This window comes from Musa acuminata, chromosome BXJ2-7, assembly GCF_036884655.1.
Source record: "Musa acuminata AAA Group cultivar baxijiao chromosome BXJ2-7, Cavendish_Baxijiao_AAA, whole genome shotgun sequence".
NCBI classification, from domain to species: domain Eukaryota; kingdom Viridiplantae; phylum Streptophyta; class Magnoliopsida; order Zingiberales; family Musaceae; genus Musa; species Musa acuminata.
Window position 1 is genome coordinate 11,817,724 of NC_088344.1, and position 26,139 is coordinate 11,843,862.

A 26,139-nucleotide genomic window follows, 5' to 3' on the forward strand; every position below is an offset into this window, starting at 1 on the left:
CTTTGCACGGACCGTAGGAGGCATTGAACGCAAACGGATCTGACCCGAACCCGACTTGATGACACCACCTTGGGTTTGGACTTTGAGGTGGTTTCTAAGACTGCCTCTTTTAATCTCGGGAGACAGACTGCGAGCTCAGCATCGGAGGTCGCTGCGCCAATTGCCGATTGGATCTCGTCGTTCCCCTTCCTTTTGCCCTTAGAATCTCTCGAATGGTACGTTCTTTGATCGTCTCTCTGCCTCTCTAGTCGATTGGATCTACAGTTTTCCTGCAGTCTTGTGAATTCTGGTAGATTTTGTCGTTGTCGTGACAATCTGGCCGACAAACCTTTAGATCTAGATCTGTTCGACGATGATCATCTGGTGTTTTTGGGCGTCATTGATGCATTTGGTCTAAGCGGAAATGAAGTACAAACGTAAAGAAAAGAATAGATCTTAAAGCAGAAAAGGGACGGCGATCTAAAACGGATGAAAGGAAGAGGATCCAAACGAGATGCTTCTTTGATGGGTGGTAGAACGGGTGACAGGCGCATTAAGTTTAAGAATAAGAATTATGCGATCCTTTTATTACATCTCATTGATAGAAGATTATGGTAGAGGGAAATAAGAAATGATAATTTTGTATTTCTTACATGCTTTAATCTTCAATCAGTCTATGATTTAGGATCAATCGTCAAGATATATGTGTATGATTTGAGCACATGGTTAAGATAAATCTCTCCCTCAAATCTGCATAAATATGTATTCCCTTGATGAATGAAATCATTCATTTCATAACAAATTATTTCTTCACTAATATCAAGAAAAACTATGTGACTTCTCCTTCCTTTTTCTCTACACTGTAATTATGTTGGTGATTGCATTAGCTGATTTAGATTATTATACAGGAATTTTTACTCTTGAAGCTTTGTTGCTGTACAGTTTTGTGTAGGAGAAATTGACAATTCATGTAGCTACGCAGTCAAGCTTCAAGTGCATTGAAGTGAGATCGGTGCTAGAATTTAGGACTGACATTGAAGTAGAATGGACTATCAAAAATCTGATCAGGTTGACTAGTATCTGCTTCAACAGATATTTGTCGGGAGTCTATGGGATCTGATCTTCAGATCGACCAACCTGGTACAGTAAACCATGTCAAGGATATAAATATCTCATCTGTAAGAAGTAAGAACCTGAATGTATATATGTCTAAAAGGTCTTGTACATACATCTTATAGTATAAGGCTATAAGCACAATGAAAATTGGTATTCTATATTCAGTTACTGTTCATACATTCTGGAGATATACATGTAGTGATAAGCATTGAAGGATGAAATGAGCTGAATTGTTGAATAAACTGAGCAAGCTTTATCTCTAACTAGTTATGTGATCTCAAACACTCAAGGAACTAAAGCATCCATTTGCATGAAGTCCTGTAGTGTAGAAATATGGGCGTCTATGGGATCTGATCTTCAGATCAACCCCATTTGCATGAAGTCCTGTAGTATAGAAATATGGGAGTCTATGGGAGTCTAGTATCTGCTTCAACAGATATTTGTCGGTAGTTTATGGGATCTGATCTTCAAATCGACCAACCTGGTACAGTAAACCATGTCAAGGATATAAATATCTCATCTGTAAGAAGTAAGAACCTGAATGTATATATGTCTAAAAGGTCTTGTACATACATCTTATAGTATAAGGCTATAAGCACAATGAAAATTGGTATTCAATATTCAGTTACTGTTCATACATTCTGGAGATATACATGTAGTGATAAGCATTGAAGGATGAAATGAGCTGAATTGTTGAATAAACTGAGCAAGCTTTATCTCTAACTAGTTATGTGATCTCAAACACTCAAGGAACTAAAGCATCCATTTGCATGAAGTCCTGTAGTATAGAAATATGCAAGTTTCTTTGATTATCACAGGTTGGTTGAAGATGTGTATTCGATCCTGAGCAAACAGAACCTCTTTATATAAGATTGTACATGAGGCCATTCTTGACAAGAAAATTAATTTAAAGACCATAGTAAAATCAATTGAGTGCAGCTGTCAGTGTCCCCACTTAAGAAGATTCTATGTTAACAATATGGGTCATAGGCAGGGCCTTTTCTTGTTGATTTACTTGGAATATACTTTGCTTTTGTGTTATCTCATAAATGAGTATCATTTTGTTCAACTGGAGTTTGGAATACTTGGGTATATGGTGTGATATATACTTGGTAGAATTTCCAATTGGTTGTGTATATATTGGTTTTACTAGACTCTTTTCCTGCTGCGAGTACATTCAATTTACAGTATGTTATTTTCAGCTTGTAACCATGGTTATGTTTAAACTGTTGGTAAAGTTCAGGTTTTCATTTGACAACAGTTTTTATGCCTTAGCTACTGTCACAACTCAAATTACAGAAACTCTGAAAGAAATTGTTAATGTTATCATATCTAAACCTTTTTTTTTGTGACTTTTCTACTTACAATTTTTTGTCATTTGATTGTATCTATTGAATAAACCATGTGATGTACATTAAAAAAATGCTAGATTTGGGTCATCATAACATATTTTTACCTCTTCATTTGTTTCTACTCTATGCAATTTTCTTAAAAACAAATGAAGAATAATATGTGAGTTTTGAGCTGGCATTCCTCTAAAATGTGGAAAATTCAGCGAATCTTCTGACTGCAGCTATTTAAGATTTCTTTTTGTCTATTTCCTTGATTCTTATGGTTTAGTTTTCTTATCAGCTTTTTGACACGTGGTTTTCCACCATTTCTCTATGCCCAGTTATTATAATTTATATTGCACCTTTCTGACCCTTTATCTATATAATCTATACCATCATAAACTCATAGAGTCCACAACAAACATAAATAAAGTCATAAAAATTTCTAAAGTCAACCACCTTTAAGTACTGATGTTGATGGCCTGTATACATATGTGTCTTGTACATAAATGCTTATTTCACTTAAAATACTAATGCATTTCATCATTATCAGTTCCACATTTAGTCTCAAATTTTTCTTCAGTTACCACTCTGATCTCTAGATGTGTCTGCCAAGACCTTCAACCTTAGCTTTTTAGTACTTCACTTGCAATACACTTTTTAGACTGATATGAGTTTGACTGTTCAAGAACGGCAGTAGCTTAATCAAATGACACCTAGAAATTCACTTGGCATCAGCAGGTGAGATACCAGTCTCATGCTCACTCGAGCACATTGGTACTCTGCCATATATGTTACCGTTTAAACTAATTTTTGTTCAACATTTTCATTAACTTTCTTTGGAGCCATTAAGGATTTTGTTTCTTACAATTGCAACCTCTCTCTGTCTGTTTAATTTGTAGGATTGTTGCCCATCCATCAAGAATGTTCTTCTCCTTGATTCTGAGGGAAAACGAGTGGCTGTTAAGTACTATACAGATGATTGGCCTACACTTGCCGCTAAATTGGCATATGAGAAGTCTATATTTACCAAGACACTGAAAACAAATGCTAGGACTGAAGGTAACATGTCTGTCATCAGTTTGTTCTACTTTCTAATTGGTTTCTGAGTACTTACAATTGGCATTCTACCACAGTATTCTTGAGCACACATGTTTATATTAGTAAGTGCATAAATTGTGGATTAATTTTCTTTCAATGGAGGATAATTTATTTGCTTTTATTGTTAATATTTTATGCTCAAAGGAAAGATTTATTGAGATCAATTATATTCTCATATCCTTATTTCTCATAAAAAATCTCTCACTGTGATTCTTTATTGCTGTCACCTTCTGTTGGCGTTCTAGATATACTTATTCTAATGGTTGATTTAGGAGACTGATTCATCAATGACTGCTTATAAATGAGTACATGCTGAACAGACTGTTTATATGCCATCTTGACTACAGAGACAATGTTCCTTAAAGTAGTAAGCATGTTGTTTTTGGAAGAGAAGAATTTAGCATGCTTCTCGAGTCATTATCTTGAAATTGTATTACCCATGTCGGAAAACATTATGTCTTAACTGGGGAAGAGATTATGTTGTTTAATCATTTCCACATGCTAAAGCAATGCAGCTTCTTCAACTCTCTATGGAACATACTTGAGAGGAGCTCTCTTATTAAAATTATTGAGCATATGTGTTAGATGTCGGTTTTTAATTTGTAAGGGATGAAGAAAATTGTGGTGCCTGAAAAATTCTGCTTTATGTTGACTTGCCCTGGCTATTTTCTTGATAAGCTTGAATTGTTACTAATTCCTTCCCTGAATATCTATGTAACTCAATTGTTGCTTTTTATCTGTTTTCATCTCTTGGTCATAGCTTAAGCATTGTCATCGACTTAAGGTAGATACACTATTTCTCTTAATGCCACAGATTGTGGATGAGTTGATATGCAATCATCCAAACTCTCCTTTATCTAGTACAGGCCAGATACTTCATCCTGCTGATTTTTTTTGGATAACTCAAGCAATTGTAGTCTTCTTGAAAATAACTGATGCAGATATGTTTAGTCTGACTATAAAATAACTAAAGAATTGACCAAATTTACCATTTTATCTGTTGTTACATAGACAGGATTTATGTTTTGTTATGCTGATTTAGTGTTGTGACCATTTACAGCTGAGATAGCAATGCTTGATGGTTACATTGTCGTCTACAAATTCATTCAGGACCTTCACTTTTTTGTTACTGGAGGAGACGATGAGAATGAGCTCATCATAGCGACTGTGCTTCAGGGATTCTTTGATGCAGTTGGGCTGCTTCTTAGGTTTCTCCATTTTCATTTGTTACTGTTTTCTCACTTAAAAGAGCAAAGAAATGCAATTGTCTTTCACTTCTATCTGCTGATTCACAGTTGTAACTGTGTTGCATGGTTCCAGGAACAATGTAGATAAAAGATCAGCACTTGAAAACCTGGATTTGATCCTTCTTTGCCTTGATGAAATTGTTGATGGAGGGTAAGATACTTCTGTTTGGTTAATTTGACTTGCATAAATTGTTTGTGCTTCTGCCATTTTTCACTATCTCCTTCCATCCATGTTGCTTAGTCAACATATAACCTAGAAAATGATCTCTCTGGAAATTCGGGACTTGTTTGTAAAGGGTAAAGATATTCTTGTGGTTTAACTTTCCAAATGGTGCTGTAGCGAAGCTGAAATTAGAAGATAATGTCTCCCAAACTAAGACCTCACTAAGACTGAACACAGAATGTTAAGAAAAAAGCCTATTGGACGAGTTTGATAAAGAACCTGAAGCTAGGATAGAAAGAACTGAAAAAAATATGACATTAATTATATGTTCAAAATTAAATCCACTTATATTTCATTATCTACTTGCACTTTAAACCATTACATGTGAAACCAAGATGTTATCAAAGTATACTTATGGATCTTGTTTTGACTTGCAGGATTGTCCTCGAGACAGAAGCAAGTGTTATTGCCACAAAAGTAGCAGCAAACAGTCTTGATGGAGCCACATCCTTGTCCGAGCAGGTGAGGATCATAACCAGATATACTGTACCTTAATAAAATATTTAACATTCACTGGACCGTGCTGAACCTTAATAAAATATTTCATTGTTTAACATTTGCAGACGATTTCTCAAGCCCTGGCAACTGCTCGTGAACACTTGGCAAGATCTCTTCTTAAGTAATGTCTTTGTCTATTTACTCTGGTAGAAACGAAAAGCTTGACAGTGATCAAGTTTAATCTTTCACTTGATCCATTATCCTTTTCTCTTTTCTCTACCTGATAAAAGAGCTAAACTATTTGGATTCAATTTTGTGACTGCTAAAAATGTAGTACATTTTCTATAATGAATGATTACAGTATGATGGTTGAAATTATTAATGGCTATGAAAACTAGTCAATCTACCAATTGCATATGGACCTGATGCATGCTCATATTATTCATTTCACATCGAATTGTCACACTAGCATCAATGACATGCACAGATGTAGGTTACAATCCCTGTAGATATGGAAGGCAGCACAAGTATTCAGTCAAGAGCCTACTAAACAAATTAACTATGGAATAAAAATAAGTCACACACTGTTGAATCTTGCAAATCATAATGTGCTGAGTAATCGCTCATTAACATGGGTTTTTAGCCTGTGTACCATATTTCGATACATTGATGTCGGAATTTAAAATCATGCTTTAATAGTATTGGATTTTAATGCCTTTTGCTCTAGGCATTGATCCATTTATTGACACCACAAAGAACCGAGGCACAATGAACAGGCAACCCCCCTCCAGCTTCGTCTCCAGCACGCGCTTGCCATCGACGCCGACGACCTGCACGCGACCGCTCCCCCTGACCACGTACGTCACCTGGAAGGCCGAGTCGCAGGAGAACCCCGGGGAGCACATGGCGTGGCCGTTCAGCCTCACGAGATCGGCGCCGAGCCCGACCTCCCCGACCAGAGGAAGGTTCTTGGTGTTCAGCACCACGACGCAGCCGCCGTTCTTGATGTCCACGTCCAGGGGCGCCTCCTCGCGGTTCAGAACCATGCCTTCCCTATCTAGCGCTGAGGACTCGGGCATGGCGTGGCTGTCCTTCACCTTGACAATGCCGGCACTGGTCTGGCTGTGGACCAGCTTCTCGGCCTCGGCTTCGGTGAGGTATGTGTCAATTATGAAGTATATAGTATATTTTTTCTATATTTAATTACCTTTGTGATCTGTTGAACTTGGGGCATGATAATATTGAGATTAATTACATCTTATTTCTTATAATTAATTATCTTTAATATCTCGATCCTTATATTTTTAGAAGTTATATTGAGATATTTATATTATAAAATATTTATCTCTTTAAATTTTTAATTTTATAATATTATAAAAACTAATTATAAAAAATAATATATAATTAAAATTTAATATTAAATTATATTCAGTCATATATTTAGGTGTCCGGTCGTATGATATGTTGGTGACGTGACACTGAGATGTTAGACACGTGGTGAGAAAATATCATTAGAAATATCACACCTCATTCTTCTCGGCGAGTGTCACCGTGGCGGATAACACCGACATCTCTGCAACGTCGTATGCGTTGTCTTTTAGTGTGACGGTCACACGCACGTCCTCAAAGCCTTGCACGCAACCCCATCTCCATCGCAGCATGCACAAGCCCCACTTCACGTGAAGTCGTGAGGCACGTACGCTCTTCGTAATCTCCTCTCCTCCAATGATCTCCACTCGGGCACGTGATCACCTCCACCCTCTCCTCCTTTTATTTGCCCACCATCATCACCACCTCGGCCGCAGCAGAACCAGTCAAGCTTTCGACATGGGCGAGCACTACTCTCCGGCCGCCGCATACATCAGACTGGTAATTTACAGGCAGATCGCTTGCTCTCACCGTGTCCTTAGATCGATACATAGATCGTGCTCTTGACCCGTGCTTTTGGCCGATCAGGTTCAGCATCTCATCGAGACGTGCCTACTGTGGCACATGAGCATGGAGGAATGCATGGAGGCGCTGCTGCTGCACGCCGATGTCAGTCCGGCCATCACCTCCACCGGTTGGTCTTTGCTGCTGCTCCCTACGCTTACCTCTTCCTTCTTTCTGTGTGATTAAACATTCATGGCGTTGCCATTTGTGTTCAGTGTGGAAGGAGTTGGAGAAGGAGAACCAGGAGTTCTTCAGGGCGTACCGGCGGCTGCCGCCGCAGTACGTCGGTCAGAGCCGGAGGTGATGCAGAAGTAGCTCCTTTGTTTCCACCCAATTCTGGCTACGGTCTCAAGTGCAGTCCTGAGAAATCGATCTAAGTTTTTGGATGAGAAGAGAAGCTAAAACCATTAAGAATTGAGATTTATGGCTTAATCTAATGTCATATTTATCGATCTAAGTTTTTGGATGAAATGACATTTGATCAAAAAAATAGTAATATATATGCTGATTAATTCGAGTTCTTTTAAGATAAAAAATATTCAGACTGATAAATATAATTTATCTCTATTTTTTTTAAAAAATAATTTATATTGTGTCCATTTTCCGGATCAATTTTGGTCTCGCATCAGAAAACACACGCCCGTCTTATACGAGCTCAAATACTAACGTTTGTCCACTTAAAAGGAGGAGGAAGCGATTGTTTAACTTCTAAAGATCTGACGGTGGAGAGGCTCCCATATCGTAGCGTATGATTTGCGCGTGAAGATACCACGTTCGTTTAAAGGATCCTCTTTATCCCTCGTAGGGTTTTTGGCCTTCTCAGTTCTCCCCGTTCTTCCTCGCCTTCGCCCCTTTGGAGACCGAGACATGGAGCCTCTCTGCCGCACCGCCCACCGCCACCCTTTTCACCTCCCTCTCTTCTCCAAACCCCTCATCTCTTCTCCTCCGCTTCTTAAGCCCTTCCCCTGCTCCTCCTCGACGAAACCGTGTCCCTCCCTCCGCGCGTCTTGCTCCTCCAAATCATCGTCGAATTCCCTCGCGCCCGTCATCAAGATCGCTTCCGTCGCTGCAGCCACCTCCATCGCCGCGGCTGCCCTCTTCCTCGCCCGCCTGTGCCCACCCGCTCTCGCCGCCGCCGCCGCCGCCGCCCCTCCCGCCCCCGCCGTCCAATCCGACGCCCTGCCCTCCGATGCCTCCTCCGAGACCACCCCCCTCACCGAGGCGGAGAAGGAGCGGATCCTCGAGGAGCGGCTGGACTCCCACCCCGACGACGTCCGGTCACTCCGCGCCCTCATGGAGCTCAAGGTCAAGGCTGGGAAGCTCGCCGAGGCCATTGGCATCGTCGACCGGCTCATCGCCCTCGAGCCCGCCGAGAAGGACCTCCCTCTCCTCAAGGCCCACCTGCAGAGCTACGATGGCGACACGGAGACTGCGAAGCGAGGATTCGAGGAGCTCCTCGAGAAAGACCCCTTCTTGGTTGAGGCCTATCACGGGCTCATAATGGCCACCTCGCAGTCGGAGGACGATGGCGACCTCGACGCCATCTTGAAGAGAGTCGAGGACGCGATGGAACTGTGCAAGAAGGCCAGGAGAAAGGAGGACTTGAGGGACTTTAAGCTGCTGATGGCACAAATTAGGGTTATAGAGGGGAGGTACGAGGACTCGCTTAAGATATATAAGGAACTGGTGAAGGAGGAGCCAAGGGATTTCCGGCCTTATCTTTGTCAGGGCATCATATACACATTGTTGAGGAAGAAGGATGAGGCAGAAAAGCAATTCCAGACGTACCGGAGACTCGTCCCAAAGGGCCACCCTTATGCACAATACTTTGACGATAACATGATTGCGATGAAGGTCTTCGGGCAGATGGATGAAAACAGAAGAAAGGCTGCACTGAAAAATTAGAAGGGTTTGATGGTCAAATAATCGACCGAAGAGATTAAATTAAGTAAAAGATGGGCTTTGGACAAATTTGGAGCAAATGATCTAATTTTCATGATCTCTGTTAGGTCAGCAAATTTCATTTTAAGAACTCACTAGAAAAGTTGTTTGTTTTGTTATTTTAGATAGTAAGAAGAGGTGTCTAATAGTACTGCTTTAATGCACATGATGAGTTTTCTTTTCCAGCTGCATAAATCTTACTGAGATAACAGCTAATCTTCTTAAGTTCATTGAATTGCATAAGGTGCATCAGTATGTCTTTTGTTTTTCTTTTCATGCTTGTTTCCGTTAGGGGTTGTGATGGAGATTCACTCAATAGTTTATCCTAATTGCAAGTCTAAAATGGCTTTTCATCAGTGATTTCTGAAATCTCATGTCCGCCTTGGTGTATTCGTCACTGACCTGTCGGCAAGCAGGACATTTGTTGACATTAAACACACACCAGCTTTATGATGAGAGATTTAGAAGATCAAAAAATACTGGGGACTTTTTTGCTACAATTCCAAATTACCTTGCTGACATTAAAATGGATGTATTTTCATTGTTGAAGCTTCTCTTAAGATCATGTTTTATCATATGCAATCCAAATAATTTCCCCTATGTACTCTATATAATTCTTTTTTTTGGTGAATCCAACACTTGAATATGATCATGTCCATTCGACTATGAACAACATCCTTACGAGCATTCATGAGATTGTCATCCACTTCCTCTACTAGATATTTGTTACTGCTTAGTTAAGAACTTAAGTGCCTAATTGCTCTAGTACTTTTGCATTAGTCATCATGAACTTGTGAAATATGCCTATTCCACCTTTTTCTAAACTAGTTGTCTTGGCATTGCAAAGGTGCATATTTGTTGGTACAGGAGATAGGATATTTTTTATGTGAATGCTAGTTCAAGGACAATGATTGTGGTGATCTGCCACCTTATGCTTTATTTCTACTGCATGTAAATTTATAACCTTGGTGTATTGAAATAATTCAGCCCCCAATCCTTCCAAGCAGCTGTGTTATGCAATTACAACATCTTGCAAAGTGTATGTGGAATAGTTATGGCCTACTGAATTTATATTATAAAATTATTGTGTAAAATATGTACAATTAAATTCTGAGGTAGGAAAAAGTCAATTGTCAATAATGAATGAATACGTTATATTGTAAGTTTAAATAAGACATTGTTAAGCACAGAGTTATGGGTAAAGCCGTAGAGATTAGTTTAATGTTCTCATGGTATATCTATATTTTGTAGGTGATAGGGAGGAAGCATGTATCGATCTATTAATGCATAGTCTACATAGTGATGGATATTGACCTGAATATATACTTATGCACGGTTCTCGCATGACTCATCTGCATATGCAGCTGCATGGGTTAATTTAGGACTCCCATATGGATGTTCTTTTTATCAATAACTTTTCTTTGGATGTTCCGATAATGGTTCTTATTTTGGTCATTAAATTTCAGGAGTCTCTTTGCTCACTAACATCTGTACATGATTTCCATTTTTAACTCTAGTATTACACAGCTAAAGATATAACCATCTAAACATTGAATGCAATAAAGACTAAGGCATTACTTAGAATTGGATTTAGCTTCATAAAGCTTGCACTAATAACCATTAGGTGTGGCCGTAGCATAACCTTGAAACACGTGACCAGTATTGTTCACAATCCTTCAAACTTTATGGCCATAGATTGTAACAAAAAATGCTAGAAATTTAATTGAATATCAAGGAGTACAGATATCTTAGTATAATGAGCACATTTGCCATACTCAACTACATAAGGGTGAGCAAATTATTTATTTGCTTTTTGATCTATTTGAATTAGTACCAAATGTAACAAAGATGTTTGAGTTGTTTGTATCTGTCTGTACACATCAAATGATATGGAGATGGTATCAGAGATATAAATTAATATATGTCTAAAGTAAATATCATAAGAGGGGTTCAATAGATAATTGAAAGTTGGGTACTGAATACATGATAGGATCCCTTGTCTCTTTAGAAAAAAAAAAAAAGCTTTATAGGATTTATAGGATGTTGCCACTGGGAGTTGACCGAGGTGCTGTAGCACTCCTTTCTAAGGGGTGCATGTCTATCAATTTCATCTCGGGGGCTTACTGGAAACAGTAATAGTTAATTCAATGATTCAATATAGCACTTTAAACAATAGAATTGAATAATAAAGATTCAAGGTATATACTGTTTGTTGCTTTTGTTACTTGTAGTTAGATGTGCTATAACACTTGGCATACATGTTCATATCAAGAAAAATCATGGATAACCTTGATGATTTCTCTCTTTGAGCTTATATTAAGATGTAGGATGCTACAAATCCAGTCTCAGACCTAAGAAGACATCTTTTTCGACCATGATAATTTTTTAGGCATTCATGAAAAATATCTTGTTACTTCAATAAGCTGGGGTTTGACATAAAAGTATATTGTTATGATCCTTTTGAGCAAGGAATGTTCAGGTGCTTGACCACCTACTGAAGCACAGAAAATGCATGAGATAAGAAAACCGAGGAAGGTATTATGGTGGGTCATCTTGGTTCTTTGATTCTACTCTAGTGTGCAAGTTTGTGGTTATCATAAATGATGCAAGAGTTCTTCGTTCCATCTCCACAGCTGCCAAACTTCTTTGCAACCTTGGTATGTTCTTTTTTGTCTGCTTTCCATTCATTAAGTAGCTGAATCCTACAAGCTTTATGCTTTCCAGTTGCTGTAGGTTTTTTCATATGATAAATAACAGTCTACCTATGTGTCAATACCTGACAGGATCAAGTGCCTAACACACCATCTTTTTGTGAAAACAGTATCTATTAGTTTCTGAAGATTGGATTCTCAGTTTAAATTGAGATTCTTGGTAGTTGTCAAGAGAGATCAGTAGATAAACTTTGGTTTTCTTGTTTACATGTATTCTCTGCAACAGAGGATGGATGCGAAAATAAAAGGTTAAATCCCTAATTTTCAAGTAAAATATGATCTTTCAAGATTAGTCTCTGCCATCATTTGTAATATCTTCTTCCCAGGAATGGCATTGTTAGCAGTAAATTGTTATGGTGAGCACAGGGAGGAGTCGTCATAAATGATTGATTAAGATGTAAAAAAATGAAAGGGTGGATCATTTAATATATCTAATAATTTGGTCTCATTGGAACCTTGGCGATATTGTTTCAAAGCATATATCGAAATAATTCCCTTGGAAATATGTTTTTATTTAGTCCTGTTTGATTGCTTTAATTAAAAATAATTATAAAAGTGGAATACAGGAAGAATAATAATTATTTTTTGCGAAAAATAAAATCTCAGCTAATTTTCGATTTAAATTAAAAAATTCATCGAAGAAAATAAATTGTAAGAAAAAAAGCGATATTTTCTGCATTGACCAGTTGACGAAGAAAGACGGTCAATGACACGCCCGCTGACCAATAGCGAATGGAGTTGTTCCACATGTAACGCCACGCCCTTTTCGGTTTTCTCTGCCCTCTCGGCTTCCTCTCTTCCGTGCAAGCTTTGCATTTGAAGACGTTGACGGCTGATCTGCTCGGACGGACTCCCCTCCTACGCCTGCCTCCGCGACGACCAGGTTCCCCATCTCTCTCCTCCTCAGATCCGAAAGGTTCAGAGCCTATCGATCTATCGGCTAAAGAACAGAAGGAAATCGACAAGAGAAAGAAACGAAGGTAGAGAGATGCCCAATTGGGAGCTCAAGCACTGCTGCGACCACGAGCAGTCCGTCTTCATCGTCACCATTGCCGTCTTCACCGTCGTCATCCTCGCCGTGAGTTCATCCTCCCCAAAATGTCGATTCTGCCCCTTATCCTTTCCGAACAAAGGGCAATTACTTTTGGTCCCTTTTTTTTAAACGAAGAAATCGAAAAAATGTACGACTTTGTGGGGGTGAAGGCCACAATGTTGAAGCAGTACTACCGTCAAATTGGTTCCTTTGCTTGATCTTGTGCTGCTTGGTTTGATGGGCAACCTCCTTAAGCTGGATCTTTGAGGTCTATGCTGTCTTGCTGCGTTCTGATCTGTTGGTGTCCTGCTTTTGGTTTCTTGTAGTTGTGGAGGACGGTGCTGCTGACACCTTTCAAGCTCATCACGGTGTTTCTTCATGAGACGAGCCATGCTCTCGCCTGCAAACTAACATGCGGTGATGTAGGGAATTCATACTTTTCACAATGCATGAGCATACATTATTGTTTTTGACATAGAATGATGAATCTTTGCCTGGAAATTTCTTCTGGTTTACTTCAGATGTTCCTTTTTCTCAGCTCTTAATGCTTCACTCAATCATCCTGGTGAATTTAACTGAACCAAGTGAGGTTTGTGTGTCTTCTGAAATTAACACTGAATGCGTGTCAGCTGTTTTCGGACATATGAGGTGATGGATGTGTTGGATGTAGAACGGGTTTAGATGCTAACAAAATGTGCCTTTCTTAGCAGTTTTAATGAAAGGGATGACTATGATGATAATTTAATAGATTGCTTCCACTCCAAAAATGCCCATGCACTCTCTTCTTCTAAGACATGCCACTGACACCAGTAAACCAGCAAAGAGAAAAATGCTGAGGAGGATTACATTTTTGAATGCCTGACACACTTCTTAGAAAGAAACAAAAATTCATTGCATTCTCAGTTGAAGTGATAAAAAAAATTGTTCAGTTTGCCTTTGTATTGTAGACTTCCTTTCAATTACATGGCCAACTAAGAATCTTTTGAGATTTCTGATTGAATTCTTTGACGCGTGTTGTTAATTATAAATGAATCATTGAGTGGGCTCTCACTCCATATTCCTTATTTCAACTTATGAATGCCAACTACTCAAACCGATCAACTTCTTTCTGATGAATTCTTTGTCAGATTGATTGTCTGCAGTAAGTGGCAATAATCACAAACATCTTTTTCCTAATATCAGCATGAAACTTTTGCTGAGACATACAAAGTGTAACCTACATTTCACTTCCTATAAAACTATCAAATTCAGATAGACTCACCAAATTGGTATAACTTGACTAGACATGGTTGACAGTAGACATGCCCAAAACATGGCCAACTAAACTTCTAGGTTCCATGACCCGTTCTTTTCTTCTACAAAGTTGTAATTTTACCATGAAATTAAATTTCTGTATTGTCCTGTGCGAAGTTGTTATTCCACAAAGTTTACTTTGTCCTGTCAGCTTTGTCTGAATGCTCATGGAGATTGATGACAGTATGGACTATTATTGACTAATTATTTGCAAAATATGCTCACTTTATCTATTGTTATGGCACCCTTAAGTTGTAGAGTGGAGTCCTTATCACTATATTTATAAGGTTTCCATTGCATGTGCATAAGACTAGTTTGTTGTTTATGCCTTATGATTTACTAAGATACTGATCAATCTAATCTTATATGGTTAACATAATCTGATGCCTACTCCGGGAATAAAGTATTTGTATTAAACATGTTTCATGCAGGTTGAAGGCATACAGGTACATGCAAATGAGGGTGGAGTCACACAAACTCGTGGTGGGATCTATTGGATCATTTTGCCAGCTGGATGTAATGATTCTTTAAAGTTTCAGCTGGAACCAATCATTTGAATCAATGATCTAGATCTAATAATTCTCTGACGAATGCTCTCAATAACATGATTCCGACTGCCTTGATTTTAGACGTTTTTATTTCTCCTCCCAGATCTTGGCTCATCATTCTGGGGAATGGTTTTCATTCTTGCATCTACTAATCTTCTCACAACGAGAATTGCTGCTGGTTGCTTCCTGCTTGCATTGCTTGTTGTACTATTTGTTGCCAAAAATGTAAGTGGTTGATATTTTTTAATTTTATTACTTGCTTCTGCATTATATAGTTGCTTAGATTGAAAATAATCCACGGTTTTCCTAATCAATCTGATTTGTTATTGATGGATCATACAGTGGTTGCTTCGTGGACTTTGTATAGGTGTGTATTAATAATTTATTTACTCGAAAGGACTCAAAGTTAATTGGAAGATCTTAATAAATTTTTTAACTCCTATTTTGTCTAGGCTTTATCATATTTCTTGCAATTGTTTGGCTTCTGCAAGAAACTACCAAGGTTCGCATTCTTCGCTTCGTCATTCTGTTTATAGGTAAGAGTCTGTCTACTTCCCTACTTTCTTCTGTTTATGGTAAATAAGTATTACTAGAAGGTACCTAGAAGATAATTTCTATGATTCTATGCATTTGCAGGTGTCATGAACAGCTTATTTTCTGTCTATGGTAAGATTGATTTTAGATATTATCTTACTGTGAGAAAACCAAGTAAATTAGCATCTTTAAGTATAATAATTATGTAGAAATATATATTTGATGCCATCTGAAGCATACACTATTACAGATATCTATGATGATTTAATTTCTCGAAGAGTTCACTCGAGTGATGCTGAGAAATTTGCTGAAATTTGTCCTTGCCCTTGTAATGGTGTTGCATGGGGAGTTATTTGGTAAGTTTTGTTGATAGACAAACTTATCCAGAAATATCATTTTTAATTTTTCTGTCATGTATATTTTCCTCAATTATTCAGGATGATCATTCTTGATTTGGTTTGTAGGGGTCTAATATCATTTACATTCCTTTGTGGATCCATTTACCTTGGTCTTGTTATTCTCTCTTAAGGTATTCTTTTTTCCATTCCAATGTATTTTTTCACCCTTTCCTTTCATTATTCTGTTTTGCCAAATTTTTTAGATACTGTTAGAGCTCATCAAGCGGTCCGCTTTGACTAATGAGAATTTTGCAAAGAGAACCTAGCACCGACGTGAAAGATGGATACTTTTATATACTTCATAGTGATATACAATTTAACTGCTCTCCACAGTAGATTTCAAAACTCTTAATAACATAGATTAGAGACGTATTCCCTTGGCATGCAGAATGGTATATTTTCTGTTAGCTTCAGAATTTTCTGAAAGGTTATCATGCAGTGCTTCTGCAGTATAGTGACTGAAGAAAATTGATAAAAAAACAAAAAGTGAAGTGGATTTCTATAGATTTCTGCAAAGCAACAATTTGGTGACTATCTTCTCCTTGGCTCCCCAGGTTTATAAAGGAGTAATCAGTTTTAGTTGAAAGCATGAAAGAGACAAAAGGGATAAAATGTTATGGTCTTCAAGGGAATGACTAAGATGTGCAAAGCTGTAGGTTCTATGCCATGCATAGTCGAAAGAAAGGTCTACCACTTCTGTATATATAACATGGGCTTTAGTATCTGCTGAAAGTCAAACATCAAAATGGCACACTTTGGGCTTCTGCATACTGCTTTTAACTCTGTTCAGATTGTATTATTATTTTCTTCAGTTGATGGATTTTATTATATATCATCTAACACTTTAGGTGCTTTGTCTTTTTGTTTCCTATTGGATGTGTCATTCCAGTTTGGTATCTCACAATTTTCTTAACATCAATGCTCAATCTTTATGTTAGTTCTCTTCCTACAACAGTTGCTATTTTAATTTTTTCCCCAATATCTTGATATTACACCGGAAAGAACAAAGACCATGATATTAGATAAAAGAAGTTCTAAATACACTCAGCAATTTTATCTAGCCAGAGTAAATTTATCATATGAATCAGTATAATGCCCTTTAAATGTGTACCTATGTTATATAATCATATTATAGTTCTTGTATTTCAGCATTGCTTAGGCATAAATAACTTGCAACATTTTTTCCTTTTCTCCATCATTTGATTTCCAAAATGTTTGGTTGGAGGTGTTATTATGCTACATGTGTAAATTACCAAAGTTATAGTCTTATACACAGACAGTTCTAATAAGTAGAGGAGCTTTGAGGTTAATCTTTGTTCTTGGTGGATGCAATAAGATTTTTCTTCTTCTCTGAAAATTTGTTTCTGTATGTTCTGTGTGCCTGATCTGAGGCTCATTGCTTCAGAACGTATATCATAAGATTGAGTGCCTTTTGCATCTTGTTATTTTATTTTTAAGCGTGTGAAGAGCTTATTAAAGCTGACCTTTTTAACTGGAATCATGCTGCATCATTCTCTCTATGTTCGACATCATTTTTTGCAATGTCCCTGTTTACTTATACAATCAGGTTTTTCAGACTTTATAAGCACATGACCATTAGCAATGTACCTCTTGCCAGCTGCTATTCATGAAATAAAACTGTTCTGGTTGTACTGCTGCCAATCCTTAGCACCTGTTGTTGAAAAGCATGATAACCAGCAACTTCTTGGTTTGGTTCTTTTAATTCATTTTAATATATATAATTCTCATGCTATTTAGTAAATTTTAAGATGATCATTGTGGATATTGAAAAAAAAACACTATTTTTTCTCTTTCTTTTTCTTTTTTATTTTGTGCTTTTCCTAGTTAAAGCTAAATAGCGACTAATTTGCCTTCATCAATTGCTGATGAAGCCGGCTTTGTGCGCTGATCTCTCTTTCCAACCTGTGCAGGTCTCATGCGTATGCCTCGGATATGCTCAGATTGGATTGAATGTGCTATTCTTGGCAGATTGCCATTAAATTGAATAGTGCCAGATTCATATGACTTTCATCATTTCTGGGTTATCATTTGAGACTTGGGTTTCTCTTGACAGTACTGATGTTTCCTGTAATCTGCATAGCAAATCATTCTTTGCAACTTGTGCCACCATTCTAATTTATTGCTTCATTTGACACTAACACTTGGTAATGTTCATGTCTCCTATCATGTTGGATTCCATGTCAGATTGAAATAGTTTCTCAAGTATCATAAATTTCTACTGTATTACTCCAGTAAATTTATGATTATAGTCACAAGCAACCACATTGACTACCATTTGTCTACATAGTTTTAAATACCATTGGCATGATCCATACCTGATGGTATATACCCGTCGACGGCATGGGGATACATGGACTAGCTGTTTTCAGATGGTTTAGGACTAACCGTACTCTCTCTCTCTCCGTGTCTGATTAATTACTTACCTTTTCTTGTATGAAACAATGACAGCTTATCAAACATGTTGGTGCCATATGATTCACAGCTCATCTTTCCTGTAACCTTTGCCATAGGATCATGAAGAACAGAGTCCAACTCTGACCTCAGTAGACAAGTTGAGTTACTGCAGACTTCTTTCATCCATTGGCAGGCATCTTATGGATGATGCACACCACTCAAAGTTGCTTTATGACTCCTCAAAGAAGCATGCTGCCACAAAGGCGGCCTTAACAGGCTGCAACTTCTCCGGTTTGAGTCGTGAGAGATAGCAGAAGCCATCCTCTTAATTCCACCAAATATTCTGTAAACTACTTCGTGATGTGAAAAAGGTGCACACAACTTTCAGAGAGAGAATACTGGTGGCATCATTGGCAGCAGCCATAGTAGTACTTGAAGCAAATCTGAAGTAGTAGTGGTAGTATTACCTCAAGTAGCAGTATCATTTGTTATGGCCTTGGAGTAATCATATATTCCATGATTTAGATGTGTTCTATGATGCTGTATTGGTAAACACTGATGAGGTTCAACTTCTAACATCTCATGTCCAATTCATTTCATTCCTACTTCTCCGACTGACCTTATGCAAATAATATGCATTCTTAGATTACATAAATGCAAAATGAGAATCTGTATGATTGATTTTGACCATTTGGCACTGAAGTCAGAGTCCACCCAACTCAAGGGGATGATCATTAAACAAGGATGATCCTCATCAGCAGGCATCATTACTTGGGTAAACACTTTGAGCATGCCTAGAGGATTAATCATGAGACTTCAACTGGCAGATTAACAATAGAAAGTTGTTTCTAACATTTCCTTGTTTCCTGCAATCTCTGATCCTATTTATAGAACAATGTCCAGGCAAAGCTGCAGCAGCACCTAAAATTGTATTCATACATACTGTATCAGTATGACTTCCATCCATCAGGTCCTTTCTATTTGTCAAAAAGAGAACACCACCTACAACGAAAGCAAACTCAACTTGCCTAATTCATAGATATTTTTTTCTTCATCAAAAGGTAATCACTCTCTCTCTCTTTTTGTGAAGCCAACCTTCTCTTGTCCTCCTGCAAAGTCTGGTGTGCATGAATTTAATTTTCTGGATCCCTTCCCATCATCATTACCCAAGGTTGCTTCCATGGAATGTGAGCATCACTTCCTTTATCTTAACCTAATTGCTTTGTTTAAAGGCCTTAAAGCAAACCCATTTGCCAGTCCATGTGTAGGGTACCAAGATACTATAATTACAAAGATAAGATTGAAACCTCAGAAAAAGCATGTAGAGAGGGTTGACACAGAGACTCAGAGGATGCACAAACAGAGGTCAAGATGCAAAAGAGACCTCCAAATATAAATTTGATGTCAAAAGTTGATGGCTGAAGTCTGAACAATCCTATCTTTCCAATCGCTAAAACACCTCATTGGCTACGAGTATTCCTGAGAGGAGAACACAGGAATCCACAAGTCTCAAGATACACAGCACAAAGATGAGTTGTGAATGGTACTGATATGATGAAGATACCAAGAGGAAACAAAACAAGTGTGTTGCATGAGAGGTAATCTCAGATCAGAGGATTGTGCTGAGAGGAAACACAGCCCACAGTGAGGGAGTGCTTAAAGCAGCAGCAGTAGTCACAATGAGCATCAGATTCCAATGTTGGGTGGGAGAGGAATCTTGAGGATGGATAAGAAAAGAAGAAAAAAGTGGATCTTTGTCTTTATTTTACTGATTTGCTACCTAACTCTGCACATTGTTCTCTCCAGAATCAGATCAGCCAAAGTGTCTTTACAAGATCTACTTATTTTACTGTTTTGTTACTTAACTCTACGCATTGTTCTCGCCCCAATTTCTCCAGAATCATCAGATCAGGTAAAGTGTCTTTACAAGATATAGTTAGTCCTACGATTCCACCCACCACATATCACCATTTTTGCAATGGTTTCTCTTTCTTCTTAGAATTCCTAGTTGCAAAAACAAAAGTTTAGTTAGATGATCTGATACGATAATCGAGATAAATCGATGATGAGCTACTCGAATAGAATTCTGAAGCTAATACGAATCCCTTCGCCCGAAAAGAATTCTTTTGATGGATAAAAGGAAGGATCAACAGGAGGAATTCATTGGACTATAGTTTCCAAATAATTCATGCAGCAATTAACTTTCGTCGAGAAAGGAAACATTACACGTCAGGTACGATATTATCATTTGTTTAGTACAATTCGCCGCTTGAGCCGTTCCTTCTTTATCTATGGCTTAGCAGCGTCGACAGGACCAACAGCATCACGACACCCATGGCCACAAATCAGGCTTAAAACGAGCACCGATGTCTTCTTCTTCTTCTTCTTCTTCTTCTTCTTCTTCTCCCTACACATACAACAGGAAGAGTCACTGAATCGTCTCAACTCTTGTTTAAGACCAGTAGGTGCTGGTGTCGTCAGTGCAAAACCGTAGTCAACGTGGCCGAAAGGTTTCAGCCGTAGCATTTGTTTTGTAGGGTTTGCTTTTTGGATGACAAGCTTCAGCTCTTCTTCTTCCCCTTGCTGTAAAAGCTGGAGGAGTAGTGTTCGATTGGTGTCGGTCATCCCTACATAAAGTTGAACTCGATCATTGACGCATCCTTTCACTCACCTGAAGGTCGTGGCCCTCGATCTTGCACTGTTGTCTCCTGCCACCTTTTTCCTTGTTTAAGAGCACATCCAGCCGACCACCCCTCGTGACATCTCTCCTCCCTCCGTCACCAAACGGATGCTCCTTCTCACTGAAAGATATGGCTCCTTTGCTCTTTAGAGAGATCAAAGCTGCGGGCTTCTCCTGTGCGTCTCCTTCTTCTGCGGCCGTTTGCTCGACCATACACCAGAGATCTATAGTTCAGCCTGTGACTGGAAGAGCCATCGATCGCCACACGCCCCACCTGAGAGACCCACAGAGAACGAGGTCTCAGTTCAGCTCCAAGCCGCGAAGCCATAACCCGAAGGCCGGCAGGAAAAGCTCCGCGAAACAAGCTGACTTTGTCAACCCCGCCGACTCCTCCCGGTGTCTCCTGAGCTCATCCAGATTAAGACTTGACGACGCCGCCTTCTACGATATATTCCCTGGCCCTCAGCCGATTCCGCCGCCGTCTCCGTTCCCGATCGAAACGCTGAGGTCGCAGCAGTGCGTGAGAAGCTGTAGCGAACGAGCCGTTCGTAGGCCATCTTCTTCTACCAGAACACAGGATCAGGTACCGCGTCAAACTCTCTTCCTCGTTTCCCATTGCTGTCAAAGGAGCGCCTGACTTCGTCACTCTTCAGGTTGTCGTCCTGAGAGTGTCCTTGCACTGCAAGGGTTGTGAAGGGAAGGTGAGGAGGCACATAGCCAAGATGCAAGGTGAGATCATCTGGTCTTATCATGATCATACTCGGATAACATGTAGCTGAAGAAAGCAGGGATTGCTCGAGCAGGGGTTTCATCCTTCAGCGTGGACTTGGCGACGAAGAAGGTGACGGTGGTGGGGGACGTGACGCCTCTGGGCGTGCTCAACAGCATCTCCAAGGTGAAGCATGCGCAGTTCTGGCAGTCGCCTCCCCGGGCATCGGCATCATTCTAATGCCATGCAGCAGATCCATCATGTCTTCTAGGCTTGGGTGAACACGAGCATCACCATGTCACATCTCCCGCCTGCAACTTAGCACTGTAGCTTCTGCTGTCCTAGGAGAAAACTTGCCGGAGTATGGCTTTGTTTAGTGTACTCGTCGAACTATGTCAAGCTGTGTACTGCAATCTTGCTGTTACTTATGGTGCTCGATATGATTAGTGCCGGTGGTACATAACACCATGCGAACGACTACAGTCGAACATAAAGCATTGTGTATGTCATGAACCATGGATGGACGACAGCTTCATCGAAAGGACCGCAGGATCGAGTAAGACTCGAGAGCAATTGGAGATGAAAAGGTCCAGTAAAAACCATGGGTGATATGATGAATAAGAGCATCATCACATGTATCAGTCGGCAGGCATGCACTCGATCCGTCGGAATTATTGCTTCATTCCCTTTCTTTCCTTTCAGAAACAAAGTTAGAGGTGATACGATGAATATTTTCATGGAACCTATTCGAACTCGACGCTTGGATCCTATTTCTTTGACTATATTCTAACTGTACGAAGAAATCTTTTTGATTTATTGAGAAAAATCTTCCCTCCTAATTTATATAAATAGGAATAACACATCAATAAACTTCAACAAAAACATATCTTCTGTCGGTCGGAATCCGAAATCATTTAGTTAAGACGTCCGTATTATAGATAGAGGTCTCTTTAGATATGAAAAGAGTTCTTTGACTCTGTCAATCGTATTCGAACCATTTTGATACTTAACTTTCATATCGGATCGAAGACATCTCGCGCAGCATTCTCACAAAACAAGTTTCGTATGAAATACTATGATCGAGAATAAATCTTCTTAGCGACATAGTTCGAACAAAGCAGATAAAGAACGAAACAATTTCAACATATATTTGACAGTGACTTCAGAAGATTGAGAAGTCTGCTTGAGAACAAAAAAAAGAAAAGAAATAACCTCGTATGTGTCGGTGTTACAGCTAACTGTTCCCGCCAAGAAGGTCTCATTGGAATCCATGAGAGACCAACCAACCAACAGGGAGACCGCAATCAAAGCAGCAGCACTGCAGCCGGGATGCAAGAGCTCAGTGCCCAATGCTCGGCAGCAGGAACGACAACTTGAAAGGATCAGCACCATATAAATACAGATTGATGGAAAGAAGACTCAACGTTCTAGGCTGAAGAGGCTGACATGAAACCCTAATGGTCCCTTGACATGAACTATGTCCTAAAATAATGCTCGTCTTCCCCATTGTTGTCGTGTGGTCTTCAGACAAGAATTCTTTGACCTCTACAGTAACATTCGTGCTCTTCTTCCCATGTCCTTAGCGTTTGATCAAATGCTAGCTTTCTGTCTCCGACATACGGGCCAGGGGTTACAGATTAAAGATGCCTCGCTTCGTTCTTTTCTCTTCTTCCATTCGTTCAAATTTGAATTGAACTTTGGAATAGAGAAAAAACAACAACCAATGCCGAGAACAATGATCATGGTGCCAAAATTCTTTTAACGGGAAGTCTGATAAAAGATCATAGTATAAATAAATATAGAATGATAACTTTATATATTTTATTCCTTAATCAATAAATAATTTGAAGATCGATTATAAATTTAAGTGCATAATTTGAACATACGATTGAGAAAAATCTTTCTCTTTTATCGTATCAGAGCCCTCTTAGTTTAAAGAAAAAACTTTCTTTTCTTCCTCCTCTTTATCTTTTTTTTTGCATCGGAACTCTCTAATCTACCCAACGATGACAATCTCCTTGCCATCTGCTATCGCTATAATAATAATCTCTTTCCTTGGTTATCTTGACCAGCATTGGAATTCCTCGAGGGAGCCTCCTCCCTAGCCTTCCGCCTCTTTCTTTCCTATCTTTTTGACCCCATCCACCATTCCCTCTCCAACCACCGCTTGTGGTTGAAGTTCATCGACCACCCTGCCTTCTCCCACCTAGATTTCTTCACAAGCGTCGCCTCCTGCTTCCGTAAGAATCTCGCCTACTTCCATGCCAACTATGTGACTATCATCGCAACCACCCTCACATCTCCACAATCGGTCATCAACCTTCTCATCGGCCATGAACGTTGCTATCGATTTCGTTAGTATCCTCGAATGCCTCCTTCGACACAAATCCCAAATCTGTGGATCTTTAGTTAAACTTCCCTCGACGCCTCCTTCAGTCAATTGTCTACCGAATACTCCTCTATTCATGCCCCTTGCATCTGGCTATCACCGTCGGCGCTCAACAACCTCATTCATATAGTACTAGCGACTCCTCTTCGATAATGAATCACATCATTCGATGGATAGTTTAGCGTTTATTCTCCTCTCCATATCGTAAAACACTAGCTATCATCGTTGATTACTTTGCTCGACGGTCTTTATTCTAATTTGCAATATACATCTTAGATCTATAATTTTCTCTTTTACGACTCCATCATTGTCACTGCCCTTATTGCCATTGTCAAAAGAAGGGCCTTCTCCGGATCTCCTTAAATAATAGATAAAATCTCCATTGTATGCCAGATCATTGATAGGACCCTAGTAGGGTTGGGTCCTACTCAACCAAGAAGTAGCTAATAAAACCCTATGAGACTTTAATAAACCCTACCTAGTTGCCTCTATCCTATAAAGAAGAGTGACTAGGGTTTATATTTGGGCCTTTGGGCTTCGTAGCCGCCGCCCTCTTTTATTGGGTTGGTTGGCTAGAGTTAAGGGCAAAAGGGGTAACTCACTTAGGAAGTAGCCCCTAGGGCTAGGGTTTGGAGCCCTATATAAGCATATAGCTTCCATCTATTTGGGAATGAGATATATCTATAATTTCAGCCATTTGACCGATTTCTAGGAGGGTGGAACCCCTATAGTATTCCAAGGAGTGATCTACCTCAAAGGTCAATCTATATAGAATTCCTTTGGAGTTCTATCATCTGGTATCAGAGTAGTGATCTTGTTGCTTTTGCTGCCACCTCTACCGCCCAACACCAGCTAAGTAATTCCCATAATTGCTCTTGACATCGCCATCTCCACCGTCATCTTCTGCCGTAGATCTACTCAATCTATTACCGTCACCTCCAATTGCATCAAAGATATGGTATTCTCCTATCATCAATACCTTTTGCTGTTGTAATTTTTCATTCAAAATATTAAGAAGAAGTATTTTTATCTATCCCGTGTTGCAAACTCCTTTCATCGTAGAAGTTATCATCTTTGCGAATGAAGGATTGCTATAGAAAATTTCAACCGTATATTGTTGCTTTTAAACAATCTATTTGCTTTCTTTCTTGAACAAAATTTCTTATATGCTTCATAGATCATCTTGACTTCCATCTAAGATTGATTTATTGAGAAATTCATCTCTAAAAACGTTCTTACGTTGCTGTAAATTTTCGTCGCAAACTGTTGAAATTTTTCGATGAGAATTCTGCTATCGCAACTTGCACCAATCTCCTTGCTATTATACTACCGAAATTTTCTTGATTAAATTTATCATCATTATGGTTTCCTTCTCAAATCTCTCGATTTTTGCGAGAAATTTCATCGAGAAACTAGTGTTTCTTTGACAACAATTATGCTCATACAAGACAATACCTATATGCGGCAACTTCCACTGATTTCTATCAAACCTTTGCTGCCATCTACCATAGATCTAAAACTTTTTTCCTAACCTTCATCTACTACCATCACAGCCCTAAAACTCCAACAAACCACACCCTAAAATTACACCCAAAACAACTAAAAAATAAGCCTAAAAGCGTAGCATACATCCACCAATCCACCAACCCTTTTGACTATCACTTCTCTCAACTGATACATACTTTTAACCCGACAACAAAAGAGAGATATTAACATTACAGATTTAGAGGCATATACTATGGCATCTGAGGAGGCAATCGATGCTAAATTCGAAACCTTTGAGACATGAATGGAGGATAAGATTCAGACTCTCTTTACCGAACTCGGTTTGGGCTGACCACCAAGCCCGAAGAAATCACATCAAGGGGAGAACTCTGACTAATCATGCCAAGCCCGAAGAGATGACTTCCAAGAGAGGGGAGGCTCTATGACCGATCCCTACTATCCATGCATAAGGGTGGACTTTCCTAGATGGGAAGAAGGAGACCCGATTGGTTAGATCTCGCGCACAGAGCGATATTTTCGGTACCACAAAACCGTAGACGCATTTATGGTGAAAATTATAGCTATACATCTTGAAGGGAATGCCATACAATGGTTTGACTAGTTCAAACATACTCA

The 26,139-nt window shown here is 39.1% G+C and overlaps 5 protein-coding genes across 9 annotated transcripts; all 5 read left to right on the plus strand.

Moving 5' to 3' along the window:
- Positions 1 to 62: 62 nt before the first annotated feature.
- LOC103991723 (coatomer subunit zeta-1) lies at positions 63 to 5,813 on the plus strand. Its single transcript, XM_009411258.3, has 6 exons — positions 63 to 215; positions 3,329 to 3,488; positions 4,588 to 4,735; positions 4,848 to 4,925; positions 5,375 to 5,459; positions 5,561 to 5,813. Exons 1-6 carry the CDS (start codon positions 213 to 215, stop codon positions 5,618 to 5,620), a joined length of 534 nt encoding a protein of 177 aa, XP_009409533.1. The 5' UTR covers positions 63 to 212; the 3' UTR covers positions 5,621 to 5,813.
- Positions 5,814 to 7,148: 1,335 nt separating this feature from the next.
- Positions 7,149 to 7,791, plus strand: LOC135617250 (uncharacterized). Its single transcript, XM_065117285.1, has 3 exons — positions 7,149 to 7,304; positions 7,392 to 7,497; positions 7,583 to 7,791. The coding sequence occupies exons 1-3, from the start codon at positions 7,161 to 7,163 to the stop codon at positions 7,669 to 7,671; spliced, it is 339 nt and encodes a 112-aa protein (XP_064973357.1). The 5' UTR covers positions 7,149 to 7,160; the 3' UTR covers positions 7,672 to 7,791.
- Positions 7,792 to 8,018: 227 nt separating this feature from the next.
- On the plus strand, positions 8,019 to 9,493 carry LOC135617248 (protein SLOW GREEN 1, chloroplastic-like). The gene has a single exon (XM_065117279.1). It carries the CDS (start codon positions 8,235 to 8,237, stop codon positions 9,270 to 9,272), a length of 1,038 nt encoding a protein of 345 aa, XP_064973351.1. The 5' UTR covers positions 8,019 to 8,234; the 3' UTR covers positions 9,273 to 9,493.
- Positions 9,494 to 12,658: 3,165 nt separating this feature from the next.
- On the plus strand, positions 12,659 to 18,862 carry LOC135617249 (uncharacterized). 4 transcript variants are annotated; one of them, XR_010488659.1, is made up of 11 exons: positions 12,662 to 13,097; positions 13,379 to 13,474; positions 14,777 to 14,861; positions 14,997 to 15,118; positions 15,236 to 15,260; positions 15,346 to 15,429; positions 15,530 to 15,559; positions 15,678 to 15,783; positions 15,892 to 15,956; positions 17,757 to 17,990; positions 18,295 to 18,857. XR_010488659.1 is itself a non-coding variant. In XM_065117281.1 (10 exons), exons 1-9 carry the CDS (start codon positions 13,008 to 13,010, stop codon positions 15,953 to 15,955), a joined length of 702 nt encoding a protein of 233 aa, XP_064973353.1. In that variant the 5' UTR covers positions 12,659 to 13,007; the 3' UTR covers position 15,956; positions 16,380 to 17,746. The 4 variants fall into 4 exon arrangements, 2 of the variants coding, with proteins under 2 accessions (XP_064973353.1, XP_064973352.1); XR_010488660.1 differs by having other exon boundaries at positions 18,357 to 18,856; XM_065117281.1 differs by lacking the exons at positions 17,757 to 17,990; positions 18,295 to 18,857 and adding an exon at positions 16,380 to 17,746 and having other exon boundaries at positions 12,659 to 13,097.
- Positions 18,863 to 20,538: 1,676 nt separating this feature from the next.
- Positions 20,539 to 22,103, plus strand: LOC103991727 (protein SODIUM POTASSIUM ROOT DEFECTIVE 3). Of its 2 annotated transcripts, none has more exons than XM_065117286.1 (3): positions 20,539 to 21,503; positions 21,574 to 21,649; positions 21,709 to 22,103. In XM_065117286.1, the coding sequence occupies exons 1-3, from the start codon at positions 21,051 to 21,053 to the stop codon at positions 21,867 to 21,869; spliced, it is 690 nt and encodes a 229-aa protein (XP_064973358.1). In that variant the 5' UTR covers positions 20,539 to 21,050; the 3' UTR covers positions 21,870 to 22,103. The 2 variants fall into 2 exon arrangements, with proteins under 2 accessions (XP_064973358.1, XP_009409538.2); XM_009411263.3 differs by having other exon boundaries at positions 20,548 to 21,503; positions 21,724 to 22,103.
- The last annotated feature ends 4,036 nt before the right edge of the window (positions 22,104 to 26,139 follow it).

Bases quoted from the DNA above. Each gene is read 5' to 3' on its own strand.
- LOC103991723 (XM_009411258.3), top strand. The intron at 4,736-4,847 runs GTTTCTCCATTT...GCATGGTTCCAG, and splicing joins GCAGTTGGGCTGCTTCTTAG to GAACAATGTAGATAAAAGAT. The intron at 4,926-5,374 runs GTAAGATACTTC...TTTGACTTGCAG, and splicing joins GATGAAATTGTTGATGGAGG to GATTGTCCTCGAGACAGAAG.
- LOC103991727 (XM_065117286.1), top strand. From the start codon at position 21,051: ATGGCTCCTTTGCTCTTTAGAGAGATCAAAGCTGCGGGCTTCTCCTGT. The intron at 21,504-21,573 runs GTACCGCGTCAA...GTCACTCTTCAG, and splicing joins CTACCAGAACACAGGATCAG to GTTGTCGTCCTGAGAGTGTC. The intron at 21,650-21,708 runs GTGAGATCATCT...TGAAGAAAGCAG, and splicing joins GCACATAGCCAAGATGCAAG to GGATTGCTCGAGCAGGGGTT.
- LOC135617249 (XM_065117281.1), top strand. From the start codon at position 13,008: ATGCCCAATTGGGAGCTCAAGCACTGCTGCGACCACGAGCAGTCCGTC. The intron at 14,862-14,996 runs GTAATGATTCTT...TTCTCCTCCCAG, and splicing joins GATCATTTTGCCAGCTGGAT to ATCTTGGCTCATCATTCTGG. The intron at 15,560-15,677 runs GTAAGATTGATT...ACACTATTACAG, and splicing joins CAGCTTATTTTCTGTCTATG to ATATCTATGATGATTTAATT.
- LOC135617250 (XM_065117285.1), top strand. From the start codon at position 7,161: ATGATCTCCACTCGGGCACGTGATCACCTCCACCCTCTCCTCCTTTTA. The intron at 7,305-7,391 runs GTAATTTACAGG...TTGGCCGATCAG, and splicing joins CCGCCGCATACATCAGACTG to GTTCAGCATCTCATCGAGAC. The intron at 7,498-7,582 runs GTTGGTCTTTGC...ATTTGTGTTCAG, and splicing joins TCCGGCCATCACCTCCACCG to TGTGGAAGGAGTTGGAGAAG.
- LOC135617248 (XM_065117279.1), top strand. From the start codon at position 8,235: ATGGAGCCTCTCTGCCGCACCGCCCACCGCCACCCTTTTCACCTCCCT.